General features: G+C 43.4%; 1 protein-coding gene across 1 annotated transcript in view; it reads left to right on the top strand.

Moving 5' to 3' along the window:
* Window positions 1-4,989, top strand: part of WDR82 (WD repeat domain 82) — a 30,070-nt gene extending 25,081 nt beyond the window's left edge. Inside the window, exon 9 of the mRNA XM_068114196.2 lies at window positions 4,639-4,989. Coding sequence (XP_067970297.1) covers window positions 4,639-4,668 — 30 coding nt within the window. The 3' untranslated portion in view covers window positions 4,669-4,989. The remainder of the gene's footprint in view (window positions 1-4,638) is intronic.
* The last annotated feature ends 11,051 nt before the right edge of the window (window positions 4,990-16,040 follow it).

Here is a 16,040-nt window from a genome sequence, read left to right as displayed (position 1 = left end):
GCTGTCTTTCCCTCGTAGTCCCCATGTGCTGTTTTTCCCTCGTGGTCCCCCTGTACTGTCTTTCCCTCGCGGTCCCCATGTGCTGTCTTTCCCTCGCGGTCCCCCTGTACTGTCTTTCCCTCGTGGTCCCCATGTGCTGTCTTTCCCTCGTGGTCCCCATGTGCTGTCTTTCCCTCATGGTCCCCATGTGCTGTCTTTCCCTCGCGGTCCCCATGTGCTGTGTTTCCCTCGCGGTCCCCATGTGCTGTCTTTCCCTCGTGGTCCCCATGTGCTGTCTTTCCCTCGCGGTCCCCCTGTGCTGTCTTTCCCTCGTGGTCCCCATGTGCTGTCTTTCCCTCGTGGTCCCCATGTGCTGTCTTTCCCTCGCGGTCCCCATGTGCTGTCTTTCCCTCGTGGTCCCCATGTGCTGTCTTTCCCTCGCGGTCCCCATGTGCTGTCTTTCCCTCGCGGTGCCCATGTGCTGTCTTTCCCTCGCGGTCCCCATGTGCTGTCTTTCCCTCGCGGTCCCCATGTGCTGTCTTTCCCTCGCGGTGCCCATGTGCTGTCTTTCCCTCGCGGTCCCCATGTGCTGTCTTTCCCTCGCGGTCCCCATGTGCTGTCTTTCCCTCGCGGTCCCCATGTGCTGTCTTTCCCTCGCGGTCCCCATGTGCTGTCTTTCCCTCGCGGTGCCCATGTGCTGTCTTTCCCTCGTGGTCCCCATGTGCTGTCTTTCCCTCGCGGTCCCCATGTGCTGTCTTTCCCTCGCGGTCCCCATGTGCTGTCTTTCCCTCGCGGTGCCCATGTGCTGTCTTTCCCTCGCGGTCCCCATGTGCTGTCTTTCCCTCGCGGTCCCCCTGTACTGTCTTTCCCTCGTGGTCCCCATGTTCTGTCTTTCCCTCGCGGGCCCCATGTGCTGTCTTTCCCTCGCGGTCCCCATGTGCTGTCTTTCCCTCGTGGTCCCCATGTGCTGTCTTTCCCTCGCGGTCCCCATGTGCTGTCTTTCCCTCGTGGTCCCCATGTGCTGTCTTTCCCTCGCGGTCCCCCTGTACTGTCTTTCCCTCGCGGTCCCCATGTGCTGTCTTTCCCTCGTGGTCCCCATGTGCTGTCTTTCCCTCGCGGTCCCCATGTGCTGTCTTTACCTCGCGGTCCCCATGTGCTGTCTTTCCCTCGCGGTCCCCATGTGCTGTCTTTCCCTCGTGGTCCCCATGTGCTGTCTTTCCCTCGCGGTCCCCATGTGCTGTCTTTCCCTCGCGGTCCCCATGTGCTGTCTTTCCTTCGTGGTCCCCCTGTGCTGTCTTTCCCTCGCGGTTGTCAGCTCTTTCACGAGCCTCGATTCAGTATAGTAAAAAAAAAAAAAAAAAAAAATTTGATAAAGAGAGCAACTCCGCTGCCAGGACGAGGATCAGTTCTATCACATCAGAGGAGGAAGTAATGAGGGAGAGATACTAAGGAGTCAGGGATGTCTTGAAGGAGGAAGGTTTCTGTGAAGTAGATCTGGTCTGGTTTGTCAGAAGCAACCTGGATGGAGAGATCAGTCAAGTTTGAGCAAAGGCCCCGGATGTTTGAGACCCATAACATTAAGGAAGAGGGAGGAGGAGCATTCGGTGCAAGAGCGGGGAGGGGTGGGGGAGGATAATATTAGGGAGGAGAGGGGGGGATAAGTATAGCTGTTGACAGTATGTCAGATTGCAGAAGAGCTAGGAGAGGAGGACAAAAGGCTAGGTGGTGATGGGATGATGCCCCAGTGAGGAGTAATATGAGGGGGGAGGATGGGGTGTGCAGAGGGAAGTCCAATATTGGAGGAGGTGGAGGAATGAGTTGGAAGAGAGGAAGGGGGAGGAGGTAGTTTTGCAGATTAGTTGTGGCAACTTTGAGGAGGGATGAGGGGATGAGTTTTGTAAGGTGAGAGAGCTTTGAAAGGGAGGGGTGTGGGGGAAGTTTTGAAGAGGAGGGCTGAGGAGGGAGTTTTGAAGAGGAGGGCTGAGGAGGGAGTTTTGAAGAGGAGGGCTGAGGAGGGAGTTTTGAAGAGGAGGGCTGAGGAGGGAGTTTTGAAGAGGGCTGAGGGGCGAGTTTTGAAGAGGAGGGCTGAGGGGGGAGTTTTGAAGGGGAGGGCTGAGGGGGGAGTTTTGAAGGGGAGGGCTGAGGGGGGAGGGCTGAGGGGGGAGTTTTGAAGGGGAGGGCTGAGGGGGGAGTTTTGAAGGGGAGGGCTGAGGGGGAGTTTTGAAGGGGAAGGCTGAGGAGGGAGTTTTGAAGGGGAGGGCTGAGGAGGGAGTTTTGAAGGGGAGGGCTGAGGGGGGAGTTTTGAAGGGGAAGGCTGAGGGGGGAGTTTTGAAGGGGAGGGCTGAGGGGGGAGTTTTGAACGGAAGGCTGAGGGGGGAGTTTTGAAGGGGAGGGCTGAGGGGGGAGTTTTAAAGGGAGGGCTGAGTGGGGAGTTTTGAAGGGGAGGGCTGAGGGGGGAGTTTTGAAGGGGAGGGCTGAGGGGGGAGTTTTGAAGGGGAGGGCTAAGGGGGGAGTTTTGAAGGGGAGGGCTAAGGGGGGAGTTTTGAAGGGGAGGGCTAAGGGGGGAGTTTTGAAGGGGAGGGCTGAGGGGGGAGTTTTGAAGGGGAGGGCTGAGGGGGGAGTTTTGAAGGGGAAGGCTGAGGGGGGAGTTTTGAAGGGGAGGGCTGAGGGGGGAGTTTTGAAGGGGAGGGCTGAGGGGGGAGTTTTGAAGGGGAGGGCTGAGGAGGGAGTTTTGAAGGGGAGGGCTGAGGAGGGAGTTTTGAAGGGAAGGCTGAGGGGGGAGTTTTGAAGGGGAGGGCTGAGGGGGGAGTTTTAAAGGGAGGGCTGAGTGGGGAGTTTTGAAGGGGAGGGCTGAGGGGGGAGTTTTGAAGGGGAGGGCTGAGGGGGGAGTTTTGAAGGGGAGGGCTGAGGGGGGAGTTTTGAAGGGGAGGGCTAAGGGGGGAGTTTTGAAGGGGAGGGCTAAGGGGGGAGTTTTGAAGGGGAGGGCTGAGGGGGGAGTTTTGAAGGGGAGGGCTGAGGGGGGAGTTTTGAAGGGGAAGGGGAGGGGTAGGGGGAAGGTAGTGATGGAATGGGGTAAGAGGGAGTAGAGGGAGGGGACATGGAGTGGGATGTTGGTAAGAGATAGGGTTGGTAGGATATGGGCAAGCATAAGTAGAGGAGGGAAGAGACTGGAAAGGATTTGACCCTGAAGATATACAAAAGGAACAATTAATGAAATACGAACATCCATTGCACACTGGGGTTCTTGAGATTTTCGAGTCAGAGCTACGTTTGTAAACTTTAGAGGAGGGTTGATATGAAGGGAAGTTGAGAGATTGGAGAAAGGAAGAACTGTAAGAGATTTAAATTTTTGAATCGGAATGATTGAAAGAGCGATTTAAAAACCAATGTAGTTGGACTTAGTTATAAGAATCGTGGTGTTACGAATTACGAATAAATCTACTTGGTTAAAAAGAATCGCTAATGTCTTAAAAGTTTCAGATTTCACTCGCGATTTCACCACTTATTTAGTCCACGGTATCCGATCCTCAAATCTGAACACAGATTTTAATTATGTACTTTAATTAGTCCGTGAGAGGTAATCGTTGTTTCAAGGCAAGGCATTTTTGACCAGGCCGAAACAAAATGGTGGGTCAAGAGCCTTGCGAGGTGAAAACAGACTGACCTTTTTGTTGTTGTTGTTGTTGTTGTTGAGTATCCTGGTAATTATCTTCAAAATGAGTGTTTAAATTTACCCAAATACCCAGTTTTCATTCATGCATTCCCTTGGAGTTCCCTTACTATGCATGGAAATTTCAGGCCGCTTGGTTTCATGGCTTTGGATGTGTAGGACACACACACGCACACACACATACACACACGCACACACACACACACACACACACACACACTTACTTTGTGTATATTGCTCTTTAAGGATGTTTGAACAAGTTGTGCATGAGGTGAGCTTATAATTGCCTCCATGCACACCTGACTAATGAAACACTTTGAGCCTCAAGGCAGGTTGCGTCACAAACATCATTTCCTTTGTGTGCAAGTCACATCACCGTACCATTGCTTTCCCCTCCCTCTCGAGCCTCAGGGTTTATCTCACTCTCTCCCTCCCTCTCTCTCTCTCTCCTATGATTTATTTTTCAAGGAAGTTCAACACAGGAGGGAGACCATGTCTTGTGAAATGGTTGCCAACCTATGGTTGTTTGTCTGTGCTGTATCCCTTTAAATGATAATTGTCAAGCAAGGAAGTTCAACACAGGAGGGAGACCATGTCTTGTGAAATGGTTGCCAACCTATGGTTGTTAACCTATGGTTGTTTGTCTGTGCTGTATCCCTTTAAATGATTATTGTCAAGCAAGGAAGCAGCATGTACCATTGTTAGAGTATTTGGCTTGATTTGGCCGGGGTTCAAACAGCTGACCTCTCAAACTCAGAGCGGATGCTTCAACCATTTCATCACCGAGTCTATCTCTATCTCTATCTTTGTCTGCCTCTGTCTATCTCTGGCTCTCTCGATCTCTGTCATCACATGACATTTTAGCGGTGTCATGCACTTAATGGAGTCTGTTTTCGCTGCTGGTTTGCCAGTCCGTAGTTAACACTTGCGATTGCGCATTTGCACTAATTTTGCACCACTAATTATTTTTGCACTTGTGTTTCTCGCAGGGGTTTTGGCTGCCAACCATTGATGACTAAGTGGAAAGACTCGTTTTTGGCTCTCTCTCTCTGCTGGGTGAATCGAAACTGCCGTTGAATGGTTACTCGACTTCCCTCCGGCCCCCATTGTTCCGTTCGTTCTTGTCTGTCCATCCCTGGAACGGTGAAATGCGTTGTTCACTCGAAGGTGATGCGATGCGACCTCGAAAGTATAAATGAAATGACACAACTCTTAAACCCGTATTTCTAAGGCAGTTTTTGTTTTTCTTTTTTAAATTCCTTTTAACTCCCTAGCTCAACAGGTGAAGTTGGATTAAAATTGGATTAAATTGGATTAAAAAAACAAAAAAACGAGAAGAATCCGTCCTGGTGTCGTTTCTGCAAATGACAAGTTGGAATTTCTAAGATAGCCTTGAGCGTTGCTTTTGATTTCCCTTCTTTATTTTTTCACACGTTGTTCATTTCAGTGTCTAAGACTGGCCGTGAGGCTTGTACACGCCGCGTGTCAATTGGGAGACATCGGTGTACTTTAACAGGGATTACAGGAACACGAGTACGCAATGGACAAATCGATACACGAGTATGTGGGGTTTGAACCTGGCATCATAGTATTGTGTTCAGTGCTCCAATGGGACCTCGAGCGGATCGACCCAAAATGTCTTATTTATTTCTACTTCCATTGTTGTGTCGGTGCCCTTTCAACTCACGGACACATAATCTGTGAAGTTTTGTGGGGAGGTTTTGGGAGTTGTTTATGTAAATCGTGTTTCTTATTCTAATATGTAGACTTTGTTTTGTTTTTTTACAATCTTCGAATAAAGGTTCCTCCTGTGTGGGGGGACTGTTTTGTTTGAATAAATATTGATTTGATGAATAATGTGCCATAATTATTAAGATGTTGTATTTGTGTAGCAGTTTGTGGGTTAGTGTCGGAATTTCATCAGGAATTTTGAAGGAATTTTGTTTTTGGAATTTTGTCGGAATTTCATCACCTCTATCCATCAGGAATTTCCAACTCCCAGGACTCTTGAGGGCACCAACGCCATGCCATTATCGATTTGTTTTCTTGAATTCTCTGCTTTGAAAGCTCCTTGGATCCATCGTACTAGCCCCAAGCTGTGAGCGGATAAAGGTTTTCAACCTTGAATGTGAAATACTTCCTCCATACACATATTTTCAAACAGGGCTCAAATTTTTTCCATGATAAGCAAGTTCAGAATGATTGGGTCTAATACATCATCAGGCCAAAATGTTTTGATAACTGCCCTAAAAATGCCCAAACCTGTTCGTGCCGATTCCTTTTATTACTTGCAAAATCGAAGATTTTTCAAGTATATTGGTCGGTTGCGTTTGTGGTTCTGTCTGTCTGTCTGTCTGTCTGTCTTTGTTTGTCACCGGCTTACCGGTCACAATTCTAAACCGATCGGCACTAAACTTCACCAAGTTGTATAGGCCGTCCCAATTGAGAAGCCTATTGTTTTTGGGGTCAAAAGGTCAACATAGGCCAAAGGTCACCAACTTTGCCAAATTTCTAAAATCCTTAATTTTCATCCAATTGACTTGAAATTTGAAGAGGACTTGCATATCTGGTCACTGAATTCAACCACCAAGTATATTTGAGGTCAACTTAGGCCAAAAGGTCAACGTAGGCCAAATTTCTAAAATCCTCAATTTTCATCCAATTCACTTGAAATTTGAAGATGACTTGCATATCCGGTCACTGAATTCAAACACCAAGTATATTTGAGGTCAACTTAGGCCAAAAGGTCAACGTAGGCCAAATTTCTAAAATCTTCAATTTTCATCCAATTCACTTGAAATTTGAAGATGACTTGCATATCCGGTCACTGAATTCAAACACAAATTATATTTTAGGTGAACATCGGCCAAAAGGTCAACATAGGCCGAATTTCTAAAATCACCAATTTTCATTTGATTGACTTGAAATTTTAAGAGGATTTACATGTATGGTCACTGAATTCAACGACCAACTATTTTTGAGGTCAACATAGGCCAAAACGTCAGCATAGGCCAAGTTTTTAAGATCCTCAATTTTCATCCGATTGACTTGAAAATTGAACAGCATTTGCACATTGAGTCACTAAAAAGGGAAACTAACTATTTTTGAGGTCAAAGGTCGACTCACGTTCAACCTTACAAAGTCATCATTTTTCATCTGAAAAATCGTCACTTTTCTTCCTGTTGACCCGAGCGTTGATCAAGATTGTCAATTTTAATCTTGATGAAATGGACAATTTGCTGTATCAATGGAATTTTTTTTCTTGGGGGTGGGAGCGGATTTTGCAAGTACCGTGCTCCGCATGACGTCTTCTTGTTTGTTTATTTATTTTACCTCCGCTATTGAAGGTAGCCGGAGGTTATGTTTGCACCGCTGTCTGTTTGTGAGCAGGATATCTCAAGTTTTGGACAGATTCGGAGGAAACCTAGTGGACAGGTTCATTCTGTGACGAGGACAAATTGTTTAAATTTTGGTGAGAATCTAGATCTGGATCCCAAATTGTTTTTGAGTGTGTCAATCACAAAATAAATCGAATGTAAATCACAAACGAAAGAACAGTTGAGGGGTAGGGGGTTCACGGTCATGGACATCTTCACCATTGAGAGATGGGGCCAAAACGATATATAGTATGATATTTAAAAAGTTCGGGATGGGTTATGACTAAACTTGTTAAATGAGTTGGGTAGGTGATAAGAACAAGGGATTAGATTTTGGTTCATATCCGGATCCAGATTGGGTCTGCCAGTGAGCTACAAAACGTAAACTGGCCAGCCTGGCGGAGGTATGGTTTTTCTCCCGAGTGGCGTTCTGGTTTCTTTTCCGTTTTATCATCCACGTGTGTTGTCGTTGTATAGACATCGGCTCCATTTCGTGCTAACATGTTCTGTTTTGGCATCATGCGTTTGAATGGTTGTTTACAGATAAACTGCTGTTTTTTTTTTCTTTTTCTTTTTTTTCTACAAAGTGGAGGCTTGTGGAAGAGTTAAAACACAGAATGGACGAAAACATAACAGAATAAGTACATCGGGGAAAGGGAGGAAAAGCACCGACAGCAACGTCGAGGGACATTTGGAGGAAGAATGAGATCAAAGGGAGTGGGGGAAACACTTGAGGTGATCTAGCTGGATGCAGTAAGAGGGGGAAGCACTAGTTTAGAAAGGTGGCATAACATTAGCATTAAAGGTGATGAGATTAGTATTTCTTTTTACATATGTACACAAATATTAAACACACACAACGAAGGTGGATACTTTGAGACCTGGTAGGTCTCCGATCCCTCTCCTGAAACCCATCCATGTGTGGAGATAGCAGCAAACAGTAACTTGCACGCACACTCAAACACACAGGAAGTTGGATACTTTGAGACCTGGGAGGGCTCTGTTCCACCTTCTGAAACCCACAAATGGCAAGGTGGGTCCATGAAACTTGGAATGGGAGGATTGGGCTTGGGGAGCGTTATGGTGACCGAAAATATCATGTGTATGGATGGAGGATGACCTGAAATAGTGGTGAACGGCCATCTTGAAGCCCTGGCGGGAAGAATGTGATTGATCAGCGTGAGGAATTTAGTTCCATGGGTGAGAGAAAAGAGGAACAAACGAGTGTAGGTGAGCAGTGAGCATGGATTTTGGGACTCTTCCTCGAAGTCTGTGACTAGCATACCGTGTGTGCCTGGTTGAACCCTAGGGGGGGGGGGGGGAGGGGGGTAAGGGGTGAGTGAGAACAGAGCAAAGAGAGGACAAAGGGGGCAAGACCAGAAAGGAAGTGGTAGAAGATAGAGGCCATCCACCTCTCTGTGATGTGAATCTAACAGATCCAGAGACTCAGCTTCATCACAAGAGATTCCATTGATTTTGAGAGCTTTGGTTTCCACAGCGTCGAGAAGTTCAAGGTGTGAGGCCAAGGCGCCGGCCTAAAGTGTGGAACAGTACTTCATCAAGCTGCGGATGAAGAGCTTAAAAAAAAAAAAATTGCGGATGAAGAGATGAAGATGATGGTATTGCGGATGAAGAGCTTGAAAGCTGATAAAAGCTCAGATGTGCCTTGGAAAGATTTTCCGTGACAAAAGATGCCGATCCAACTTGGATATGTCATTTGCCCAAGAAACACCATGGCTGACGGTGAGGGCCAAAAGTTTAAGTGACTGAATTTCTTCAAGAAGTATGTTGAAGAAGTAGATGGGAGGGTTTTCCAGACTTTTCAGAGAGACAGAGTGAGAGTATGACATTTGTCAGGATGGAAAGATGTATTCTAAGTGTTTGACCAGTTTGTGATTTGTTTTTTTTCAAGATCTGAAGATGGGGACGAGGCTGCAGCCTGCCTGTGTCCGAAGGATGAGGGACGTCACGGCAAAGGGTGGAGTCATCAGCAAATATAGTATTTTCCAGGGAGTCAGAGAGATCATTGATGAAGATCAGGAACAGGCTGTGAGAGTCGAGGAAGTCAGTGAGCCACGTGTGGAGTTGACATTGGATTCCGTAGGCAGAGAGGTTGGAGAGCAAGGCAGGTTTCCAGACTGTATCAAAAGCTCAATATACGTCTGAGAGAGACGGCGCAGATCTTCGGTCTAACATTGGTGTCCTCCATCCATTGCTGGGAGAGTCGAAGCAGCATGTTCAAGGTAGAGTGAATCTGAGCTGATGATCTTGGATCAAGACGTTGGAGAAAAGGAAGGATTTGATGTCGATTGTGATGATTAGATTCCACGACTTTGGTTGTGAGTGAATTGGCTCCTCTCCGTATCTGGACTTCTGGAGGTTTGGAATTTGATTTGAAGAGCCAGGTGGTCAAAATCATGACTTGTGTCCTGTTGGATCCTGAAGCTACATATTTATCTGTTACGATAATGGATTCTTATATTTTCACCGGCTTGCTTATTATCCAATTGCACCACCTGGCATATGGATCTCCTTATGAACTTTTGTCACTTCCCTCGTTCTTGGGTCCACGTTCCGATTTTATTCCAGGTATCCTTCATCCCTTACATTCCCTTCTCGAATGTACGTCGCTACGTCTCTCTTGGCCGTCCAATCCTGCTTTTCCCATCAGGCACCCAGCATGGTGCTCTTTTCGGTATGTCGTCATCTTTCATGCCAAACACGTGACCAATCCATCTCCACCTCATGATTTTGATCTCTTCCATGATATTTTTCCACCATGTTGACCTTTCTTACTGGATGGGCCATGTCAGACCAGAAGATTCTCAGGATTTCTTTATGGCTGCTGTGGATGAAAGACTCCAGTTTGCTATTTCTGGTGATTTTCTTTTCCAAGATTCGCTTCCAAAGAGTAAGTCTTTCCAAGATTCGCTTCCAAATAGTAAGTCTTTCCAAGATTCGCTTCCAAATAGTAAGTCTTTCCAAGATTCGCTTCCAAATAGTAAGTCTTTCCAAGATTCGCTTCCAAATAGTAAGTCTTTCCAAGATTCGCTTCCAAATAGTAAGTCTTTCCAAGATTCGCTTCCAAATAGTAAGCCTTTCCAAGATTCGCTTTCAAATAGTAAGTCTTTCCAAGATTCGCTTCCAAATAGTAAGTCTTTCCAAAATTCGCTTCCAAATAGTAAGTCTTTCCAAAATTTGCTTCCAAATAGTAAGTCTTTCCAAAATTCGCTTCCAAATTGTAAGTCTTTCCAAAATTCGCTTCCAAATAGTAAGTCTTTCCAAGATTCGCTTCCAAATAGTAAGCCTTTCCAAAATTCGCTTCCAAATAGTAAGTCTTTCCAAGATTCGCTTCCAAATAGTAAGTCTTTCCAAAATTCGCTTCCAAATAGTAAGTCTTTCCAAGATTCGCTTCCAAATAGTGTCTTTCCAAGATTCGCTTCCAAATTGTAAGTCTTTCTAAAATTCGCTTCCAAATAGTAAGTCTTTCCACGATTCGCTTCCAAATAGTAAGTCTTTCCAAGATTCGCTTCCAAATAGTAAGCCTTTCCAAGATTCGCTTCCAAATAGTAAGTCTTTCCAAGATTCGCTTCCAAATAGTAAGCCTTTCCAAGATTAGCTTCCAAATAGTAAGTCTTTCCACGATTCGCTTCCAAATAGTAAGTCTTTCCAAGATTCGCTTCCAAATAGTAAGCCTTTCCAAGATTCGCTTCCAAATAGTAAGTCTTTCCAAGATTCGCTTCCAAATAGTAAGTCTTTCCAAGATTCGCTTCCAAATAGTAAGTCTTTCCAAGATTCGCTTCCAAATAGTAAGTCTTTCCAAAATTCGCTTCCAAATAGTAAGTCTTTCCAAAATTCGCTTCCAAATAGTAAGTCTTTCCAAGATTCGCTTCCAAATAGTAAGTCTTTCCAAGATTCGCTTCCAAATAGTAAGTCTTTCCAAGATTCGCTTCCAAATAGTAAGCCTTTCCAAGATTCGCTTTCAAATAGTAAGTCTTTCCAAGATTCGCTTCCAAATAGTAAGTCTTTCCAAAATTTGCTTCCAAATAGTAAGTCTTTCCAAAATTTGCTTCCAAATAGTAAGTCTTTCCAAAATTCGCTTCCAAATAGTAAGTCTTTCCAAAATTCGCTGCCAAATAGTAAGTCTTTCCAAGATTAGCTTCCAAATAGTAAGCCTTTCCAAGATTCGCTTCCAAATATCAAGTCTTTCCAAGATTCGCTTCCAAATAGTAAGTCTTTCCAAGATTTGCTTCCAAATAGTAAGTCTTTCCAAGATTCGCTTCCAAATAGTAAGTCTTTCCAAGATTAGCTTCCAAATAGTAAGTCTTTCCAAGATTCGCTTCCAAATAGTAAGTCTTTCCAAGATTAGCTTCCAAATAGTAAGTCTTTCCAAGATTAGCTTCCAAATAGCAAGTCTTTCCAAGATTCGCTTCCAAATAGTAAGTCTTTCCAAGATTCGCTTCCAAATAGTAAGTCTTTCCAAGATTCGCTTCCAAATAGCAAGTCTTTCCAAGATTCGCTTCCAAATAGTAAGCCTTTCCAAGATTCGCTTCCAAATAGCAAGTCTTTCCAAGATTCGCTTCCAAATAGTAAGCCTTTCCAAGATTCGCTGCCAAATAGTAAGTCTTTCCAAGATTCGCTTCCAAATAGTGTCTTTCCAAGATTCGCTTCCAAATAGTAAGTCTTTCCAAGATTCGCTTCTAAATAGTAAGTCTTTCCAAGATTAGCTTCCAAATAGTAAGTCTTTCCAAGATTCGCTTCCAAATAGTAAGTCTTTCCAAGATTAGCTTCCAAATAGTAAGCCTTTCCAAGATTCGCTTCCAAATAGTAAGTCTTTCCAAGATTAGTTTCCAAATAGTAAGGCCTTTCCAAGATTCGCTTCCAAATAGTAAGTCTTTCCAAGATTGGCTTCCAAATAGTAAGTCTTTCCAAGATTGGCTTCCAAATAGTAAGTCTTTCCAAGATTCGCTTCCAAATAGCAAGTCTTTGCAAGATTCGCTTCCAAATAGTAAGTCTTTCCAAGATTCGCTTCCAAATAGTAAGCCTTTCCAAGATTCGCTTCCAAATAGTAAGTCTTTCCAAGATTCGCTTCCAAATAGTAAGTCTTTCCAAGATTCGCTTCCAAATAGTAAGCCTTTCCAAGATTCGCTTCCAAATAGTAAGTCTTTCCAAGATTCGCTTCTAAATTGTAAGTCTTTCCAAGATTCGCTGCCAAATAGTAAGTCTTTCCAAGATTCGCTTCCAAATAGTAAGTCTTTCCAAGGTTCGCTTCTAAATTGTAAGTCTTTCCAAGATTCGCTTCCAAATAGTAAGTCTTTCCACGATTCGCTTCCAAATAGTAAGTCTTTCCAAGATTCGCTTCCAAATAGTAAGCCTTTCCAAGATTAGTTTCCAAATAGTAAGCCTTTCCAAGATTCGCTTCCAAATAGTAAGTCTTTCCAAGATTCGCTTCCAAATAGTAAGTCTTTCCAAGATTCGCTTCCAAATCGTACGTCTTTCCAAGATTCGCTGCCAAATAGTAAGTCTTTCCAAGATTCGCTTCCAAATAGTAAGTCTTTCCAAGATTCGCTTCCAAATAGTAAGTCTTTCCAAGATTCGCTTCCAAATCGTACGTCTTTCCAAGATTCGCTGCCAAATAGTAAGTCTTTCCAAGATTCGCTTCCAAATAGTAAGTCTTTCCAAGATTCGCTTCTAAATTGTAAGTCTTTCCAAGATTCGCTTCCAAATAGTAAGTCTTTCCACGATTCGCTTCCAAATAGTAAGTCTTTCCAAGATTCGCTTCCAAATAGTAAGTCTTTCCAAGATTAGTTTCCAAATAGTAAGCCTTTCCAAGATTCGCTTCCAAATAGTAAGTCTTTCCAAGATTCGCTTCCAAATAGTAAGTCTTTCCAAGATTCGCTTCCAAATAGTAAGTCTTTCCAAGATTCGCTTCCAAATCGTACGTCTTTCCAAGATTCGCTGCCAAATAGTAAGTCTTTCCAAGATTCGCTTCCAAATAGTAAGTCTTTCCAAGATTCGCTTCTAAATTGTAAGTCTTTCCAAGATTCGCTTCCAAATAGTAAGTCTTTCCAAGATTCGCTTCCAAATAGTAAGTCTTTCCAAGATTAGTTTCCAAATAGTAAGCCTTTCCAAGATTCGCTTCCAAATAGTAAGTCTTTCCAAGATTCGCTTCCAAATAGTAAGTCTTTCCAAGATTCGCTTCCAAATCGTACGTCTTTCCAAGATTCGCTGCCAAATAGTAAGTCTTTCCAAGATTCGCTTCCAAATAGTAAGTCTTTCCAAGATTCGCTTCTAAATTGTAAGTCTTTCCAAGATTCGCTTCCAAATAGTAAGTCTTTCCACGATTCGCTTCCAAATAGTAAGTCTTTCCAAGATTCGCTTCCAAATAGTAAGCCTTTCCAAGATTCGCTTCCAAATAGTAAGTCTTTCCAAGATTCGCTTCCAAATAGTAAGTCTTTCCAAGATTCGCTTCCAAATAGTAAGCCTTTCCAAGATTCGCTTCCAAATAGTAAGTCTTTCCAAGATTCGCTTCCAAATAGTAAGTCTTTCCAAGATTAGCTTCCAAATAGTAAGCCTTTCCAAGATTCGCTTCCAAATAGTAAGCCTTTCCAAGATTCGCTTCCAAATAGTAAGCCTTTCCAAGATTAGCTTCCAAATAGTAAGCCTTTCCAAGATTAGCTTCCAAATAGTAAGCCTTTCCAAGATTCGCTTCCAAATAGTAAGCCTTTCCAAGATTCGCTTCCAAATAGTAAGCCTTTCCAAGATTCGCTTCCAAATAGTAAGTCTTTCCAAGATTAGCTTCCAAATAGTAAGCCTTTCCAAGATTCGCTTCCAAATAGTAAGCCTTTCCAAGATTCGCTTCCAAATAGTAAGCCTTTCCAAGATTCGCTTCCAAATAGTAAGCCTTTCCAAGATTCGCTTCCAAGTAGTAAGTCTTTCCAAGATTCGCTTCCAAATAGTAAGCCTTTCCAAGATTCGCTTCCAAATAGTAAGCCTTTCCAAGATTCGCTTCCAAGTAGTAAGTCTTTCCAAGATTCGCTTCCAAATAGTAAGTCTTTCCAAGATTCGCTTCCAAATAGTAAGCCTTTCCAAGATTCGCTTCCAAATAGTAAGCCTTTCCAAGATTCGCTTGCAAATAGTAAGCCTTTCCAAGATTCGCTTCCAAATAGTAAGCCTTCCCAAGATTAGCTTCCAAATAGTAAGCCTTTCCAAGATTCGCTTCCAAATAGTAAGTCTTTCCAAGATTCGCTTCCAAATAGTAAGTCTTTCCAAGATTCGCTTCCAAATAGTAAGCCTTTCCAAGATTCGCTTCCAAATAGTAAGTCTTTCCAAGATTAGCTTCCAAATAGTAAGCCTTTCCAAGATTCGCTTCCAAATAGTAAGTCTTTCCAAGATTCGCTTCCAAATAGTAAGTCTTTCCAAGATTCGCTTCCAAATAGCAAGTCTTTCCAAGATTCGCTTCCAAGTAGTAAGTCTTTCCAAGATTCGCTTCCAAATAGTAAGCCTTTCCAAGATTCGCTGCCAAATAGTAAGCCTTTCCAAGATTCGCTGCCAAATAGTAAGTCTTTCCAAGATTCGCTTCCAAATAGTGTCTTTCCAAGATTCGCTTCCAAATAGTAAGTCTTTCCAAGATTCGCTTCTAAATAGTAAGTCTTTCCAAGATTAGCTTCCAAATAGTAAGTCTTTCCAAGATTCGCTTCCAAATAGCAAGTCTTTCCAAGATTCGCTTCCAAATAGTAAGTCTTTCCAAGATTCGCTTCCAAATAGTAAGTCTTTCCAAGATTCGCTTCCAAATAGCAAGTCTTTCCAAGATTCGCTTCCAAATAGTAAGCCTTTCCAAGATTCGCTTCCAAATAGCAAGTCTTTCCAAGATTCGCTTCCAAATAGTAAGCCTTTCCAAGATTCGCTGCCAAATAGTAAGTCTTTCCAAGATTCGCTTCCAAATAGTGTCTTTCCAAGATTCGCTTCCAAATAGTAAGTCTTTCCAAGATTCGCTTCTAAATAGTAAGTCTTTCCAAGATTAGCTTCCAAATAGTAAGTCTTTCCAAGATTCGCTTCCAAATAGTAAGTCTTTCCAAGATTAGCTTCCAAATAGTAAGCCTTTCCAAGATTCGCTTCCAAATAGTAAGTCTTTCCAAGATTAGTTTCCAAATAGTAAGGCCTTTCCAAGATTCGCTTCCAAATAGTAAGTCTTTCCAAGATTGGCTTCCAAATAGTAAGTCTTTCCAAGATTGGCTTCCAAATAGTAAGTCTTTCCAAGATTCGCTTCCAAATAGCAAGTCTTTGCAAGATTCGCTTCCAAATAGTAAGTCTTTCCAAGATTCGCTTCCAAATAGTAAGCCTTTCCAAGATTCGCTTCCAAATAGTAAGTCTTTCCAAGATTCGCTTCCAAATAGTAAGTCTTTCCAAGATTCGCTTCCAAATAGTAAGCCTTTCCAAGATTCGCTTCCAAATAGTAAGTCTTTCCAAGATTCGCTTCCAAATAGTAAGTCTTTCCAAGATTCGCTTCCAAATAGTAAGTCTTTCCAAGATTCGCTTCCAAATAGTAAGTCTTTCCAAGATTAGTTTCCAAATAGTAAGCCTTTCCAAGATTCGCTTCCAAATAGTAAGTCTTTCCAAGATTCGCTTCCAAATAGTAAGTCTTTCCAAGATTCGCTTCCAAATAGTAAGTCTTTCCAAGATTCGCTTCCAAATCGTACGTCTTTCCAAGATTCGCTGCCAAATAGTAAGTCTTTCCAAGATTCGCTTCTAAATAGTAAGTCTTTCCAAGATTCGCTTCTAAATTGTAAGTCTTTCCAAGATTCGCTTCCAAATAGTAAGTCTTTCCACGATTCGCTTCCAAATAGTAAGTCTTTCCAAGATTCGCTTCCAAATAGTAAGCCTTTCCAAGATTCGCTTCCAAATAGTAAGTCTTTCCAAGATTCGCTTCCAAATAGTAAGTCTTTCCAAGATTCGCTTCCAAATAGTAAGCCTTTCCAAGATTCGCTTCCAAATAGTAAGTCTTTCCAAGATTC

This window comes from Myxine glutinosa, chromosome 4 (assembly GCF_964187855.1).
Source record: "Myxine glutinosa chromosome 4, kmMyxGlut1.1, whole genome shotgun sequence".
Lineage (NCBI taxonomy): Eukaryota > Metazoa > Chordata > Myxini > Myxiniformes > Myxinidae > Myxine > Myxine glutinosa.
Note: the sequence above shows the minus strand (reverse complement) of the source record. Positions and strands in the feature narration are given on the sequence as shown.